Below are 17,075 nucleotides of genomic sequence, written 5' to 3' on the forward strand. Positions count from 1 at the left end.
AGCCTCTGATACTGGCACCTAGCGTGAGATACCGCCCTCACGTGACAGCTACCGGTGCTGACAGTGAAAAAGGGCTCGGCGTACAGCAGCCTCCAGCCGGTAACAGGCGATCCTTGAATCCGTAGTCGATTACTTAAGCCTTTGATATGTACACACTGAAAGACAGCCCCTCTCTTGTTTTGCTGCTGTTGTTTCACACTGCTAGATTTTCCAGTGTTTTAACGCTTTTTTTAAAAAGCCATGTCTAGGTTTTTTTCCTCTGCGATTAATGACTTAATCGTGAAATGCAAGTTCGCCTGTCCGCAGAAAGTGCGTCTTTATTCTTTACGCAGCAGCCGGTTTCTGCGAAGAAACCTTCCGAGAAATTGTCTGCATGTTTACCAACAAAGCCGGGGCGTCCGTACTGCCGTACGTAGTCTGTTTGCGTCCTTTAAGTCTACAAAGTTACGGTTTTGGATTCTGGGGGTCGGTGCCGGTTCCGTCTTAGCTTTAGGGATAAAGGATCATGTGTACGTGGGTAGTGAATGCGAGGAGAAAACGGCAAGAGAGCACATCAGGAACGGAGGCTTCGACGGAGCCGTCAAAGTCAGCCGGGACCTGCTGCAGAGGATAAAGGTACAGGTATTTGGGGGTCATATTTCATAATGTTTATACGTGTTTTCTTTCAAATGCATGATGTGGTATCGATACACGAAACTCGTGGTTTGAAGGTTATCGCGATTTATTAAGCCCCTGTGTTTTATTATAGGCAGAATATTTAAAATATAAACTAAGCGTCTCCATAGCTTATGTTTCAAGAAGTCTACATATAATGTATTTATCATTATTATTTATTAAGGCATCTAGTGAAGCTGTACCTGCAGTATTAACAATCATTTCAGTCATGTCATGGTCTTTATTTCACACTTGGTGGAAACAGTTAATTTTCTCTCCCATCAAATAACATTTCTTCAAATGATTTTTTCTTTTCCCCAGGATGAAGTGGGGGCACCGGGGATTGTGGTTGGAGTATCTGTAGATGGAGTTCCTGTCTGGTCGGAAGGTCAGTTTGTGTGCAAGTCTCTTTCAGATTTGCAGAAAAGATCCATCCTATGCTGCTTAGGGAGGGGTTGGGGGTTTTGGGGGCTATCCTAGGCGGCACAAGACAGAGTAACACCCGGGATGCAGTACGGGGTACATATAAAATATAGGAGATTTATTACCATGTGCTCAAAAGTGGCATCTGAGTTCCTAAGCTGAGCCTGTGCCTTATATAGGGCTGGGATACGCAGACTTGGAAAACAGAGTTCCCTGCAGAGCGGGGAGCGTAATGCGCATCGCCAGCATCAGCAAGTCCCTCACTACCACAGCTGCAGCGCGTCTGTGGGAGCAGGGCCTCCTGGACCTCGATGTTCCCGTGCAGAAATATGTGCCAGAGTTCCCCGAGAAAGAGTTCGAGGGAAAACCTGTAAGTGTCAGAGCGTGGGGAACGTTATAGGGTATGGAAACGACGCGTCCTCACGTCTGACTGGAACGCTCTGGTTTTTCTACTCTGTGCTGTTGGGCTGTAAGAAATCAGCAGTGTATCACCCAACGCTTTTCCAGGTGACCATAACCACAAGGATGCTGCTGTCCCATCTGAGCGGGATTCGCCACTATGAGAAAGATTCGAAGAAGGTGAGAGAGGAGAAAGAGACAACTAAACGCCCCCCCGGGTCTCCAGGAAGGCTGCATAAAGAGGACAAGGGTGTCGACGGCAAGGAAAAAAACAATGACGTCAAGAAGAAGGAGACCGGGCCAGGGAGGAAGAAGAGGGAGTTTGAGCAGGAGGAGTACTACCTTAAGCAGAACTTTGATAGCGTGGTTCAGGCTCTCGAGCTGTTTAAAAACGACCCACTTGTTTTTAAGCCAGGTAGGGTTTTTCAGCCTAAATGCTCAGTGATTGGTTGTCTATCATGGGCATTTGCTCAAAATAACATCTTTGATACTGCCTGGGATATGGTGATGGTGATGGCGCTACCTGGGCGCCTCGCCTCCACCTTCAGCCTATGGCTTTGTTCCGGGTTCTTCCGTAGGCACCACCTTCCTGTACTCCACGCACGCCTTCACCCTGCTGAGTGCCGTGGTGGAGAGGGCCGCGGGCCAGCGCTTCTTGGATCACATGACGCAGATGTTCCGGGATCTGGGCATGCTGAACACCATGGCCGAAGAGAACGACCCCATTATATACCACCGCTCCAGGTGACGGAGGAGTGGGGGTCACTCCTTCCAGCTCTGGGGGTGGTGCATATATATATATGTATATGTATTACAGACACACCACCCCCCAGAGCTGGAAGGAGTGACATTTATAGTCATATATAGTCATGATATATAATACACACACATTTTAATTACTTTTTATATGTGTCTTTGTGTCAGGTTTTACCACCGCAATAAAAAAGGTCGGATCGTAAACTGCCCCTATGTGGATAATTCATACAAGTGGGCAGGGGGTGGATTCCTCTCCACCGTGGGTGACCTGCTGCTGTTTGGCGATGCCATGCTGTACAGCTACCAGATGGCGCACATGAAAGACGAAGAGGAGCTGTTGCCTGGGTTCCTGAAGCCCCAAACTGCCGCCATGGTGTGGGCCCCGGTGGACAAGACCGAGGGCTCCTGGGATAAGGATGGCAGATATGGGATGGGCTGGCTGGTCGTGGAGAAACATCAGGAATACGGCCAGTGCAGGAAACGCCGGCACTATATATCGCACACAGGGGGTGCCGTGGGGGCCAGCAGCGTGCTCCTGGTGCTGCCTAAGGAACCACAGGAGACACCAAACGAGGTGTTGGCCCCCCCAAGGGGAGTGGTAGTTGCTGTCTTGATAAACATGCAGTCCGTGGGACTGAATGGCACAGCCTTGAAGATCGCCCAGGAGTTCGACAAAGCCACGAGAGACTGACGGCGGGCATAGTGCCCCCTGGCAACCCGAATCAGTGCCAATCGAGCCATGTCACCAGCTGGCTCTCAAAAATGCACAAGTTACTTTCAAAGTAGCTTTTTTACGTCAATTATTTTTGTACATCTGATGTGTAAATTAAAATTGATAAGGACTTGTGTGTTGTGTTTGCGTGTGCTACACTTCAGAAGTCATGAAACAGTAAGCATGTGGGTTTCATTCAGATTCTGTATAATTAGAGTACAAAGTCAACTATGTTCCATCAGAAGGGGGAATTCGTAGGTATACACACATTTCTCACAGGCCTATTATCTGTATATATATTTTGTATGGTTGTAAAATTTGTACAATAAGACCAACAGTTCAGAGATGCAGGGTTGGCATCTGGGTTGCTTCAATGAATGCTATTCTCCAACACACTATCCTCCAACGATGGATAGCACACTACGATGAGTAGAAGTTGTCTGACTAGGCTGCAGTCAGTTCATACTCCACCCCTGCAGCCGCCCGCAGATCTCGCTCCACGTCACGTCAGCTGCAGACAGACCTAAGCTCAAGTTGAACGCAAACAATTCTGAACTGGTTGATTGAAACAAAATCTTGGTCTGGATTTGTGCTTTCTGGACCTGAACTATCCACCTCTGGTATCCTCGGGTAAATCGGCAATAGACTCAAAGGAATTGGGAGAGACCAAAAACATGGACCATCTGGGATCCCCTGCGACTGTTTTGAGAAACACTAATGTATCAGTTCTCCCTTGACAAACAACCATGAATGTTCCTTGATACCCGGTATATGGAGCCATTTTGGCGATATAAGGTTAGGTATCATCTGCTGAAATGTGGAGAATCCTTCATACAAGTACGAAATTTTAAGGAAATGACAGAACAAACACAAAAGCAATGATATTAGCAATACTGGAAAAAATATGGTTTCGATGAAGCCCACGACAGGGGAACAGTTATTGCTCGCGTAGACCACCGGGAACATATATCAGTCATTGAATAGCCGGATTAAATCAGTGACTGACATACATTTCGTTGTTCGCAAGTGTGATACGGCTCCTAGAGAAAGTCCGGAATGTCTATTAGAGCGGAAAATCGCTAGATGGCAGAAGTGAGACGCCTCGGCAGAAAAAGACAGCGGCTTCCTGTTCCGGGGTCAGGGGGTCGAAGGACGAGCTGTCGGATGTGCTGGGTCGCTTTCAGGGAAATATGGATGTAAACACTGATTGTCTAAACGCGGAGTATGGAAGCAAAGCGGGTTACATCCTCAGCAATGTGGCCGAAGTAGTGGAGAGGATACTGACGTTCGTGCCGACCAAGTCACTTCTCCGTAGCGCCTGGTATGAAGCACTTTACCTGGTTAGCTAGCGACGTCTTCGCTTCTCGAAAATAGCCCAGTGCTTATGTGTGTGTCCGATATGGTGACTGAGAAGTAGAGTTTCGCGAAGTTATTTAACGGTGTTTTTTTCCACTAATAAGAAAGAGCTCAGGCTGTGCCTGAAAGTATCTGGCAATAGTCGGCGGAGCTCCTGCGATTCGCTGCGACTTTGGTCTGCAAAGGGCATCATCGTAGGCTTGGCTTTCAGAGCAATAATTTTAAAAATAAAAGTGGGATTTACAGCGATCTATTAGCATCCAATACTAAAGACATCATAACGCTATCTACCGATGTGGTTTGTAGTCAGTAGAAGCAAGTCAGATTTTTTTCACTCAGTCAAACTTGCGACCCGCAAAGTCTTACCTCATTTGCCTGCTGTCATAAAAGTAAATTAACTAGTTACGTCAGGATCAAGGTGCCCCGACGTTTCCAGTTAATGTGTTGAATATTTTAACGTTGCAGCTTTGGAGCCCTAGTTCCAGATCGGCTTTCCTCCGTAAGACGCGGGGCTGTTGCCTGTAACACCGATGCCATTTAACGATGTGCGGTAGTTAACATTTTGCGTGTTACCTGCAGCGTGTGTCGCCTATGGAGGAACTGCGCTCGCCGGGTACAGAGGACCCAGCAGCAGCTGGGCTGGGTGTCAGCCACCGGCTCCTCCAGCTCAGAAGGACACGTTCTTTACAGGACTTTGGCTGAAGAAGTCGAGGTGCTGGTCGCCATTGCATCCTGGGACGTTTGATCACTTTGCCCATGTTGTGGTGAAAGAAAAGTTAATACACTGTACCTGTCATTCTGATATTTACAGAACATTTACTTGATGCCGCAGACGGTTCTTTTAATGGCCGACAGCGACACCATTAATGGACGTTCTTATTGGCCGAAAAAAGGTAGGATGGTTTGGTGAGGTATCAGTCGTATGTATGTGCCTGAGAAATAGTACAGTTCAGATAACTGAACGAATGAATGTAGCCCTCCGATGTACAAACTGACGATCACACTAAATCTCCTGAGGAAGCACTAAATCTCCCTGTTCGAGCTCCTGCCCCTGAAAATCTGTGCATGTCACGGGCAAAGAAGCTCTTTTTATACATTTCTGCCCCCCATTTCTTTTTTTTTTCTTGCAGCAAAGACCATGTGCAGTTCTGATGTGGCAGAGGACCTGAAAAGACTGTTTCCCAAAGGCTGTGACATACTTGGGATCGCCACCCCGGGCATTGTGTGTAAGGGACCACTGCTTAATTTTTTCAGTTCTCTCGGTCCTGGTGAGGAAGCCTCAGTGTTAATTCATGCCGATTTTAGGTTCCACTATATCGTTGGGCAGTTTAGTCGATTTACAGAATAAGGTGAAATGTCTGTTTTCACTACATTGCACCTCTTATGTGTAAGACCAGAACAGTCTGTTCCAGTTTTGGAGTGTTAAGTGGTTCATTTGCTGAGGGTTATGTAAGGGTGGGTGTGTTTCTGTGGATAAGTCGGTCAAGCAGAGATGAGACCAGACACATTTCCGTGTGGATCTCTCCTTCCCCTGCAGTGACCCCTAGTGGGCAGCCCTCCAGCCAGCCACAAGAGCACCAGGAGGGGGAGGCCGGCTTCGCCCTCATGATCCCCAGCATGGACGGGGTGACTGTCAGGCCCTTCCACTTCTGCAAGCAGACAGTCTCTAAGACAGCCCTGGAGGAAGCAGGTAGGTGCCCAGTGGCCTGCCTGGCTGTCTCCCCCCCTGCAGAAACCTGTGATGCTCCCAGGCCCCCAAACCTGGGCTCTGGTACGTAAGCTGTCAAGCACTTTTGTGTGCTTAAGTGGGAATGACGAGTAGCATGTCAGGTTAGGACACTCTACTCTTTACCAGAAGGTCACTAGTTCAAATCCCATGACTGACAGAGTAATTATAACTTCGGGTTTATGGCCCTGTAGTAGGCCACTTAATCCTGCTCTCTGATCCTTTTCTTTCATACTCACGTGTATTTAACTTTGGGCAAGAAAAGTATCTGCTGAATAAGTAAATAGACTGTGTGTTTTTGAGTGGTTAATGTCCCCAACACATCACTAAATGTTTCACCCAGGTTACAAATAGGACCCTGTTGCTGTTCTTGCTACATCGCAGGTCTTGTTGGTGACCCTGAATTGCGTGTAGTGCTCCTGTTCGGCTACCAGGCTTTCAAGGCGGGTGGACCACGCTTTCTGCACCATATTCTGCAACCTCTGGCACAGAGTAGTGTCCTCGTCGCTGGGGGCCATGTGGAGAGTGTCTTTTCCCACTCCAGGATATGGTGAGAGCATTACATGATTCTCGAACACACCTTCTCGAATCTCATTGGCTATTTAGTGATGGATTTGTACTGTTTGGCTGGTCGGTGGTGAGCTTCACTCTCATTGGCTTTGTGGTGTGTGTGTGTGTGTGTGTGTGTGTGTAAATTACCAGTTCAAACCAGTACGTGCCATATGAAATACCAATAGGGAAAGAGTAGATGGTTAAAATGACCTGTTACTGGTGTGCAGGGTGTGGTGTTTCGTGACAGTGCTGTGTGCCCTCTGCAGCTGTGGGCGGGGTTCGTACGGCGTGGTGGGCCTGACGCTGAGTGGGCCTCGGGTCCAGGGGGCCTCCGTGCTTCTGGACCAAGACGTGACCACAGTGAAGGCGGCCGAGGCGGCGGTGCAGCGGCTGAAGGCGGCCAGCATCCCCGAGCGCAACACGGTGGGCTTCATGTTCGCCTGCGTGGGCCGCGGCCAGAACTACTACAACCAGCGCGACGTGGAGGCGCACGCCTTCCGCAAGGTCTTCCCCGGCATCCCGCTCTTCGGATTCTTCGGCAACGGTGAGATCGGCTGTGACCGCATCGTCACGGGCAACTACATGCTGACCAACTCGGACGCCGACGGCCTGCAGCACGGCTTCACCACCGTCATGACGCTGGTGCACCTGGGATAGCGGCCTGCCGGGGAGGCGCGGCTCTCTCAGCCTTCCGGCTCCGCCTCCTTCGAACGCCTTGTGGCTCGGTGACACAAACCGGCACCTTGTAGGATAGAGTAACTGTGTCTTTAGTCCCAGCAGAGGTTACTCCGCGTCATCCCCAGCATTAACTAGATCTTTCATCAGCCATTTAGACCCAGCCTTTTTCGAAGCGCCATGTTTACACCACAGTGAAACCCTCGCTGTCAGCATTTTTACTCTGGTCTCACGGTTTGGATCGCTGTTGAGGTAGAGACGCATGACGACGATGCCCGAGTACCGACCGGCGCTCGTCTTCGACTGCGAGTCCCTCAGTGTGGGGCGGGTCAGCCACCCAAAAACGAAATGGGTAGGGGCACCCAGTGGAGGTCAGACAGAGGGTTCTTCCCCCTTCTCATCCTTTTTGTTGTGCAATAAAGCATCATTATGCGTGTTAGTCTGAACCATGCCTGGTTGGTGTGGCCATGGCGATGGGCTGAGGCGTGGCCTCTGATGGCCCGCCCTCTGCTCGGGTTGTATGGACCTTGCCGCCCAGCCCATCATACCGCACTGTGAGCCTCGCTTCTGTGTGCCATGTGACTGAATTTTCTTATTGACCACCGCTGGTTGTTTAATTTGAGTGTTTTTCTGTGGCCTCTGCTGCTCCACATTTACAGCCCCCCTCCCCCCCCCCCCCTTTTTAAGGTCCATTTCAGTTTGTGCAGTGTGATTTCGCAAATTAATGCAAGGGAGGAGACATTCTCACAGACATGATGACAGGAGCTGACCTGATTGTCTCAGTAAATTGTGGACTCTTGCGTTTTGAGTTTCCCCCCACCGTGAATCGAACCTGCAGACAGCGGCACTGCCCTCCGCGACCTCTGCTGTGACGTGCCCCGGGTTCGAAGCCCTTCGGTTGTTTCGCCGCTGGCCTGCAGCGGCTCCCCTCCTGTTTGGTGTCTGTCCTTTTTCATTTTGAGAAAATTGAATTTTTCTCAAGCGGAACATTTTTGGGGCCATTTGTGAAGATTAGCTCTCGCTGCGTCTTATTACGGGTTGTTTGGACACATTTCACGCTGTTCGGCCTTAATAAAGTGAGCGGGAGTTCTCTACGTTGCATGCACCTGTGTGTCCACCTCCTCTGTCATTAACATTCCCAATAAACAAGTCAGTCTGTCCTTAACTTTGATTCCTCTGGGTTTTTGGGGGACGTTCTGCAGCATGCTGGGTGGAAGCTTAACGATGCTGTGGAGGGTCCCCGTCCAGCACTCATGCCTGCACACCAGCGACGTGGCGTGGGTGAGTTCTGTGTAACCGGGTGCTCAGGCTTGGTTGTGTGCCTCACCTATGGAATTCTGGGAAAGGCTGGTGGTTTATCAGAGTGTGACAGTAACAGGCTATCAACCGTCAGTCCAACTAACAATATGCTCCCAAGACAATATCCATGCTTGTTTACTAGTTTCCATGAATTATTATAGCAAATTCTTTATCACTCCCATTGCTCTTTGAGATCTCATTATTTAGATTATTTTCCCAATTACATTTTAAAACAGAGTTAAAATATATACCAATTTGGAAATTAATCTATCATTGGAAAAATGGTAGAAACATGTAATGTAGAAAAACTTTTGACTGGTAGTTTACCTAACTGCATAGTCGCTCAGGAATAGTATTCCTGCTAGTGTAGCGCAAGCTAAAACCCTGGGTTCCTTTAAATTACAGCTAGATAAGATTTTAACAACTCTGAGCTATTAGTTAAGTTCTCCCCAAACGCTTGATGGGCCGAATGGCCTCCACTCGTTTGTAAATTTCTTATGTTCAGCTTTCATCAGTCAGGGTGGGAGTTTACTGCTTTTTGATGTAAAGATTTTGGTTAGGGTTAGGTTAAGGTTAGGGTTAAGGTAGCTGTAAGCAAAGTTACAGTCTGCCTGTTCTTTTCATGACTTCAGCTAATATGGGCATTAGAATGACAAGTCTACAGAGCACAGAAGTCAAATCCTTCAGTTTTTCAAACATGTCAAATAGAACTTTTTTTAAAATAAAAGTCTTTCTGGTTGATTCTGTGTTATTAGACGATTATTCTAAACGGAAGGGTGACTGTGGCAGACAGTTAATTGATAACGATAAAACGTTAAAGGGGCTCCGGCGTGTGAATCAAAAGTCACACGAACTGCGTGGGAGGATCGGCTCGTTACTGTAGCTGAGTAATGTGAATGCCTTTAAGAATAAATGATTCACGTTAATCCGTGATACCGTAGGAGAGAAGCTGCTGTCACTATTCACACGATTAACAATCCAGTACACCAGAGGATTGCGAAAAAGGGTGTGTTCGTAATGACCGACTGCCTTTTTATTGACTAACAGGGAATGCCATAAAGGGAAATATACAAATGATTAAAAAGTGACTGAAGGACAACCCTGTGCATTCAGCTGGCTGTGCTCTCCGTCACGCAGCTCTGAAGTGGCATCACATATATCAAAAATAAGATTGTGGTTTTTGCATAGGATTCAATTGCAGTGAATCAGTGGTAAATAGCCAGCACTGTGTTCTGGCAATGGAAATAAATATACATGCTTGGTTTCGTCAGAAAGGATCCACTGAGATGTCCTGCCTTGTGTCTCTGGGGGTCCGTCTGGTCTGTTGAGAAAACGCCCACGGCAGGGAGCTATGCAGAGCAGCAACGAGTCAGGCAGGAGAAGCTGCACGCTTAATGGCTAACTGCAGGCACCTCTCTCCTTCTACTGCGGGTCGTTCATGGCTTTATCCTCACGGGCCGCTCAGTTCATCAACGCCTGGAGAGGATGTCACGATGTCCCCCCCGGTCGCTGGTCTCACACCCTGCGAGGTACCTGCCGGTACGGTCTGTTTCTCTGCTGCTTCTCGGCTTCCTTTTTCTGGGCCCACAGCCTGTTGAGGTGTGACAGAGTGGACCACACATGAGCGTGCGACCTGGTCTCTGCAGCCTCCTGCTGACGATCCTTGACTGATGAACTTATTCAGGGCTCTGAGAATGGTGGACCCATAATCCACAGGCCCAAAAATAAGTTTTTGTCTATATAGTTATTTTCAGCAACTACACGCCGAACATTAAGGAGTCGTATGTTCAAATTTATTGTCACCCACTCTATATGAAATGGTAAGTAAACAGAAATCATGGAAATCTTACACAGGCGGAACCCTAGAATCATGAGTAGATATTGTTCGCTGTTTAGCTAATGGGCTGCTTAAGGATCTGTTTTGTTGTTAAATGTACCATTTTTGGTTAATTCCACAGTATTCTACCGAAAGGAACGTCACAGGCCTGGCATTTGGAGCTCTTAAAGATGCTTGTTTTTTCACTGAAAATTCCTTAACTCACAAGGAATAACATTAACAGACTACTCAGTAACTAGTAAATAGTAAATAGTATTTAGTACAGCAGATATCTGTCAAGTTTTTTGATTGACTGTTGCTCCCTTATAGTTTTTTTTTGCTCAACAATTGGCCGATGAAGGACCACATTTTACTCACTTGAAGATGAGGTAGATGACGACCGTTAGCGCCATGATGATGAGGATGACCAAGACGACCACGGCTGCGATCAGGCCGACGTTATCGCTGGTCTCCGACGTGCTAAAGAGCTGGAACTCCTCACATCTGCTGCCCTTATAGCCATCTCCACATCTGCAAACAGTCATGGCGTTTGCCGATAGGTTAGCAAATAGGCCAAAAAAAAAGAGTTTCCCCTCTGGGGGAAACATTCACCACTATTGAGCTGAGCTATATTACGCTGCAGGTAGTTCTCTGTGTCTACATGGTGCTTCAGAGTTCCTAACATCACCTTCGGTCAGAGTACAGGTGACTTACATGCAGGTGATTGTAGGCATAGTAGGAATCCGGTAGCATGTCCCCCCGTTGGTACAGTATGAGGCCTCCGAAGCGTTACAGAGCTTGCCATGTTCTACCAAAAAAAATTAAAAAACAGAGGCCCATCATTAACCCAAATGGCACAATGTTGGTGACTCTACAAAAGCACTTCCCAGCAGGCTGTTTGTGCCTCATAGGGTCAGTAGGCAGCCTGCTGTGTCAGCCTGAGCAAAGCACTGTGGAACCTTCCTAATGGAATTTCCGCCGCTTCATTCTGCCCCCACTATGGTGCTGGTAATTACGGACTCCACGTTTAAATTTTCAAATAATTATCCTGTTTCCCTTTACCTTGGATATTTTTATCTGCCATCATTTGAGAATCTTTTTTTCTTTCTGGATATAGAAAATCCTACTGGAAACTTCACCTAAAAGGATGAGAAAACGCAATATAAAATCGCATAAATTAAAAAAAAATGCAGGAGCGGATTAATACTTATTTAATAATAAATATGTTTGACCAACAAGAGGCACATTCAGACAGCTGGAAAGGTTGTCACATGTGACATGAGTTGTATGAGAATAATACAATGACGGATGTGTTTGCATCAACATGTACTCAAATGTAGACTATAAACCCTCGCAGTACTTACTGTGTCATCGAGAAAGTCGTTTTCTTGTTTTAAAAACCACACGGCGTGCTGAAATTGGCTCATGCCGTGACATCATACTCATGGACCGACTCGCAAAAATATGTATTGCCCAGCTAATGTGTATTTGCTGATGACATCTTTTGTTTACGTGTCCTTATCATCTGCCTTCCTATAGAGTTTATGAATTATGATACACTTAATGAAGAAAACTACGAGTATCATCCATGTTATTCATTGGGCTGTTTTCTCACTTTATTTTGTAGCCTAAATGTAATGTAACAAATCTCGCGTCTTGTTTAAAATTCAGGAAACGGGCATGCAGAACCGTAATTCGGCTGTATGCACCTGTACTGGCACGAGTGTAGCATAAATTCAAATGTTTATAAGCAAAAGAGTAATTAAGTCTTATCAGTGGCTGGTCCTATACAAGTCAGTTTACATAGAGAGATAAATCGCAGACTATTTGTGAGTATATATAAAAAACGTAGAGCTTACCTTTAAGAAGTGAATTGTATCACAGCCGCTGTGGTTTCTGTGCTGGTGAGTCAGTCTCTAGCTAAAATGACATTACGTTCCGAAACTTAATCGTCAGTAAAACGGGCGTGGGTATGTTCTCTATAGGTGAGAAATGTCGTGATTGCAGTTTGTCCACATTGCTAGTGACACAACTATTAATGCACTTTCTCATAGGGTCACAGACAGCATGATAGATTGATACAGAAACCTACATACCAGTTTGCGTACAACTTGAGCTTGATCTTCCCATTCATAACAAGAGAAGTGTGGAAGAACACTAAAACGTTAGTTTCCCTTGTATATATTTTGTAATTTTATCCACTGTAAGTTATTTATGAAATGGTTAATTTGTCTATTAATGAAATGTATCAATGCTGAAAGTGACTTATGTTTGTAACTAGATGTAATATTATTATTAAAGAATAATATAATGTTAAGAGTGAATTGCAGTAGTAGTACTATAAGGTCAAAGCGAAAAATTACCATCAGGGGCAGCCATGGCTTTTTAAGCCGAAAAACAAATACAATACTGTTCACTACGCATCCCCAGATGGCCAAAGGCAGAGAGTGACAGCCATGTGTCCTCCGCGATATGCGGTGCTTACTCTGTCCTATTCAGTTAAAAAAATACTTGTGTGAAGCGAAGAGGTATATATCAGAGGAGGAATGTTCACAATGCAGATGGGGAAGTGAAATGAAGCCCGCGGTATGAAGATCATTGTGAGGCAGCTTGCGTTTGTGTGATCTGTTTACATAGTTTGTTCTGCGGTCGCGAACTTGCCATTATAGGGAAACGCAGAAGACGCTTAATCTGGCTGCGAGGCTGGGCTGCACAAAACCTGTCAGCCAGAGCACCGCCATGCTGCTGGCGCTTTAAACACCACGTTGCGTCTCCCTTTGAATTACTGTCCTCTGATTTCATAAACGCCCTGTGATGTAAAGAATATGAGACGTAATGACTGTAAAATGGAGAAAGGCGGTGTGCATTACTGGAAACCTTCTGTTTTGGGGATCTTTACCTTGCATCATTCATAAAGCGACGCCTGTGTTGCAAAGAAACGGACGCTTTTTCTACAATCAGATGCTTAATAAACTAAAACGTGTTACAACATAAACCTGCATGAACTCCGCAACTACTCATATCCAATTTAAGAGCAAACACTTAGGATACTACACTAATAATCCAGAATAATCCAGATAATAAAATAAACCGAATTTGTGTGCTAATCCATCGTCATTTGTTCTAAGCAATGTTAGTATTTATATCCGGCTACTTAACAAACACCCTTTAAGAATAACCTGTATACACATAAGATGTCTATGTTTTTAATTTAATAACAAGTGCGGGCGTGTGAATCATCCGTGTTGCCAAAAAATAAACGTTTTCATAATTTACACCGATCATTGTTAATAATCCTAAAATAAAAAAAATAAGATGACTAAATGAACGTGTCTCCAGGTGTTTGTTTAAGCCGTCAATTATAGTAGAGTCATGTTTCTCTTGCTCAGGGATGGTGTAAATGGTTTTTGTTTCGGTAATCTGCGTTTTGCATGTCAGGACACGCTCCGATCAGGAAGACTATCGTGTGTCAGATGTTTTGTAACATTTGTAAGGCAATTCCGTACGCGTTTTCATTCCCCTAAATTTCAGCGAAATTCTCATGTAAATGCTTCTCTAGTTGATCAGATTTATTATGAAAAGCTTGCGTTTGTTTAACTGATAGAGTTTTCCGATAAAATGTGATTCTGATCAAACCAGTCCAGGTTGGCACAACCTATAGCGAGCTCACACTGACACAATAATCACATCTTTTTACGAGAAAACAAACGTGCTTGTGCTTTAGTGACAGTCGTGCTTTACTGACATTACCAGTCTGTAAATGAATACATTTTTTTTTATATCTGGGCCAAAAAATATGATTACTATCCCGTGAAGAACTAGATTTCAGAAGTCAAGAATTCAGTATTTTAACCAAGCGGTGTCACCAAATGTAGGCTACTGATAAAACATACATCCAAAACTGAAGGCCCCAGTTGAGATACCTATAAGTGCACTTGTATTTAAAACCAGTCATAGGTCTAACTTAGTGAGGCAATAGGGACCTGCTTCATCTCTGCGCGGCCCTTTAAATCATTGACCTTTTAATTGAAATACGTACATACAGTATATAGGCCTATAGGCCTACTGATTAACCTTCACATACCGTCCATGTCAGTCCATCTTCAGTAACGGATTGCGGGAATATTAACAAAACGTTTGAAGCGAACGGTAAAATGGACGAGTTTTCCATTCGTCTATTTAAAATGTTTTAATAATAAGTGACGATTCACGTGTAATCCCTTAATTACCTTTAGCCTACATTCTGAAGTATATTTCCTAAGCTTTCGTTTAACGTTTGGAATTTTTGAGGCGATTCTCACCTCTGAGTACAGAGTCGTGAATTGATTTCATCACAATTTACCTTAAGACATCAAGGAACTGTCTCATTCTTTTATTAATTACAGCCCAACCCAAAGCAACTTAATCCTCGCTTACAGTGTACTTTCATAATTAACGTTTACATACATTCTATAAAAAAGTGTTGGAGTTACCTAATGTCTTCATTAGTGTAGCACAACGGCCAGAGATCATTCCCTTCACTTCGGTTTGTGAAAAGGATGGGGGAATGACAAACGCTTTAGCCGATTGCCATGAACTCTAAATGCATTCCCGTATTAAATACATATTTTAGGAAAAATATATCGGAGAGTCGAGACAAGCAAATTTTTCAAGATGAAGCTGCACTTATATCTCTGATCATTCCTGGTATGTTTCTAATACTAAACAGTAATATATCTCCGGACGTGTCCAGTCTTACCCACGTTTCATCAGCACGCTATTTTGCTTATTTTACTTCACCGCGGGTCTATCACGCTTCAGCACCTGGACAGCTCCCCCTTTCTATAAGACCTATATTTGGCATCCGGAGTCCCAGATTTAACTCCGAATGGGGGGAGGACCCTCCGTTACCAGCAAAGAGTGGCTGATGCCTTCGTCCACATCCAGCAATGCACTTATATAGTTTCGTGACGTGTCAGAGACTCTGGATCGCGCCTTGGTGAATGATGATGATGCCTTCGCTACGGAGCGAGCTGTTTCGTCGTGCCCCGTACTCCCAGCAGCGGATGGGCTGCCTGCCCAGTACCAAACTACCAAGGATAGCAAGCCACACATTGCGATCGCGGAGCTTCCAGTACTGTAGTCATCGCCAGAGGCATTATCGTCGTTACCGAGAGGGCAGAATAACACTGTCAATAATGTAATTCGGAAGAGGTAGGTTCCGAACGTTCCGTTTTTTTTTTTAACGGATAATGAGTATATATTTTAATTCCACCGTCCTTATTCTGACCTCCTTTGTTAATGATAATCTTAGATGAAATACTGAGACTTCGTGCTGGAATGCATATAGTAGGTAATTAATATTTTCATCTATATTTTATGTGAATTTTGACCGACTTGGCTTTTTCTGTAATCAGTATGATTGCATGCTGTGGCAAGTTGAGATTCTGAAAGCAGTACTTTTACAAACATAAGTGCAAGGTTCTGTTAAGAGGTCAATATAGACGTGAATTGAGATTAAAATATAACAACCAGAATATCCCATATTCATGGAAAAATGTCTGTGCGTGTGATTGAGCGTGTGACAGTTTAAAGTCGGAATTTTATATGAAAATTATTTTTTGTGAAGACTTAGCAGTGATTACAGCAAACTAACTCATCTCTGCTTTAAAGCTAATTGAGACACAGGGGTAATTTTGCTCTATTGAACTCAACAGAGAAAGTAGGCTATGTGGAGGCTGAATGTGCTCCGTCTGAACTCTGCGTGGTCTCTCTGAGGGTTGAGGGAGCTCTGCCTGAACTCTCCGCGGTCCTGTCTACTTGAGTGATATCGGTGACGATTGTGGTTTGACTGAACATTGAGCAATCTTTGTGTGTGTTGAGTGTGATCAGTCTGAACTCTGAATGGTGACTGTAATGATTGTGTGTTCAGTCCTTACAGTGTGTGTGTGTGTGTGTGTGTGGTTTGAGCGTGCTTGGTCTGAATTCTGAATGGTCTGTATTTTTTGAGTGTGGTCAGTCTGAAGTATGTTTCTGGTCTGTGTGTGGAGTGAGTGTGTTTTGCCTGAACTGCAATCTCTGAGTGTGTTGAGTGTGCTCCGTCTGAAATCTGAGTGGTCTCTTGAGAGTTGAGTCTTCTCCAACTGAAATTTTAATATTATTTCTGCGGGTTATGAAGACTGAGAGGTCTCAGAGTAGATTAAATTTCACTTTCCTCATCTCTGTGGGAATTCCGTGTGTTTTGGGTTGTTCAGTCAAGGTCTTAGGTTGAATTAGAGATAGCAGTGGCCATGGAGATGAAATTTGAAGCTATGGAGCAATCATTCTAATATCGAATATACTATTGTTTAATATTGCCTCATATTATATCCTATTATTTGTTTGAAAGTAAGTTTGCCTTTAATACAGCCAGCAACTTACACTGTTTGCCTGGCCTATATTTATATCACCTGGACACCATATACACCACAAGAACGCCTTACCTTGATCCATTCATCCACCCATCCATCCATCCATCCATCCATTTTCCAACCACTTAACCTATTCTGTATTGTGGGAGACCTAGCTACCTGAAATAAGATATGCAGCTAAAAATTGCAAAGTTAATCCAAAGAAAACAATATGATCGTTTGTTCTTATTATGAAAAGTTTGTGTTTGTTTAACTGATACAGTTTTCTGATAAAACGTGACTCTGATCAAACCAGTCCAGGTTGGCACAACCTATAGT

The 17,075-nt window shown here is 45.0% G+C and overlaps 4 protein-coding genes across 6 annotated transcripts in view; 3 read left to right on the plus strand and 1 right to left on the minus strand.

Moving 5' to 3' along the window:
* The first annotated feature begins 119 nt into the window (after positions 1-119).
* Positions 120-3,074, plus strand: lactb (lactamase, beta). Of its 2 annotated transcripts, none has more exons than XM_048972492.1 (6): positions 120-621; positions 976-1,042; positions 1,257-1,447; positions 1,585-1,891; positions 2,055-2,220; positions 2,401-3,074. In XM_048972492.1, exons 1-6 carry the CDS (start codon positions 241-243, stop codon positions 2,921-2,923), a joined length of 1,635 nt encoding a protein of 544 aa, XP_048828449.1. In that variant the 5' UTR covers positions 120-240; the 3' UTR covers positions 2,924-3,074. The 2 variants fall into 2 exon arrangements, with proteins under 2 accessions (XP_048828449.1, XP_048828450.1); XM_048972493.1 differs by having other exon boundaries at positions 123-615.
* A 946-nt stretch (positions 3,075-4,020) lies between these two features.
* fbxo22 (F-box protein 22) lies at positions 4,021-8,418 on the plus strand. The gene is made up of 7 exons (XM_048972513.1): positions 4,021-4,265; positions 4,880-5,012; positions 5,112-5,193; positions 5,431-5,526; positions 5,838-5,990; positions 6,411-6,576; positions 6,845-8,418. Exons 1-7 carry the CDS (start codon positions 4,135-4,137, stop codon positions 7,233-7,235), a joined length of 1,152 nt encoding a protein of 383 aa, XP_048828470.1. The 5' UTR covers positions 4,021-4,134; the 3' UTR covers positions 7,236-8,418.
* Positions 8,419-9,546: 1,128 nt separating this feature from the next.
* Positions 9,547-12,375, minus strand: LOC125706056 (pro-neuregulin-4, membrane-bound isoform-like). Its single transcript, XM_048972515.1, has 5 exons — positions 12,228-12,375; positions 11,431-11,507; positions 11,083-11,176; positions 10,747-10,899; positions 9,547-10,143 (listed from the first exon to the last, which is right to left on the minus strand). The coding sequence occupies exons 2-5, from the start codon at positions 11,453-11,455 to the stop codon at positions 10,068-10,070; spliced, it is 348 nt and encodes a 115-aa protein (XP_048828472.1). The 5' UTR covers positions 11,456-11,507; positions 12,228-12,375; the 3' UTR covers positions 9,547-10,067.
* Positions 12,376-15,057: 2,682 nt separating this feature from the next.
* LOC125706044 (transmembrane protein 266-like) overlaps positions 15,058-17,075 on the plus strand; it is a 44,688-nt gene continuing 42,670 nt past the window's right edge. Inside the window, exons 1-2 of one of the 2 annotated variants that reach the window (XM_048972495.1) lie at positions 15,058-15,561; positions 15,662-15,700. The gene's annotated coding sequence lies outside the window, so the exon portion shown is untranslated. The remainder of the gene's footprint in view (positions 15,562-15,661; positions 15,701-17,075) is intronic. The other variant, XM_048972494.1, reaches the window with a different exon arrangement.

The sequence above is a fragment of the Brienomyrus brachyistius genome, chromosome 13 (assembly GCF_023856365.1).
Source record: "Brienomyrus brachyistius isolate T26 chromosome 13, BBRACH_0.4, whole genome shotgun sequence".
Lineage (NCBI taxonomy): Eukaryota > Metazoa > Chordata > Actinopteri > Osteoglossiformes > Mormyridae > Brienomyrus > Brienomyrus brachyistius.

Excerpts from the sequence above, each read along its gene's own strand:
- LOC125706056 (XM_048972515.1), bottom strand. The coding sequence starts at position 11,455 with ATGATGGCAGATAAAAATATCCAAG. Across the intron at positions 10,900-11,082 it reads ATGCCTACAATCACCTGCAT|ATGTGGAGATGGCTATAAGG; the intron begins GTAAGTCACCTG and ends GACTGTTTGCAG. Across the intron at positions 10,144-10,746 it reads GTCATCTACCTCATCTTCAA|GCTGTGGGCCCAGAAAAAGG; the intron begins GTGAGTAAAATG and ends ACACCTCAACAG.
- lactb (XM_048972492.1), top strand. The coding sequence starts at position 241 with ATGTCTAGGTTTTTTTCCTCTGCGATTAATGACTTAATCGTGAAATGC. Across the intron at positions 1,448-1,584 it reads AAGAGTTCGAGGGAAAACCT|GTGACCATAACCACAAGGAT; the intron begins GTAAGTGTCAGA and ends ACGCTTTTCCAG. Across the intron at positions 2,221-2,400 it reads ATTATATACCACCGCTCCAG|GTTTTACCACCGCAATAAAA; the intron begins GTGACGGAGGAG and ends TCTTTGTGTCAG.
- fbxo22 (XM_048972513.1), top strand. The coding sequence starts at position 4,135 with ATGGATGTAAACACTGATTGTCTAAACGCGGAGTATGGAAGCAAAGCG. Across the intron at positions 5,527-5,837 it reads CGCCACCCCGGGCATTGTGT|TGACCCCTAGTGGGCAGCCC; the intron begins GTAAGGGACCAC and ends CTTCCCCTGCAG. Across the intron at positions 6,577-6,844 it reads TTTTCCCACTCCAGGATATG|CTGTGGGCGGGGTTCGTACG; the intron begins GTGAGAGCATTA and ends TGCCCTCTGCAG.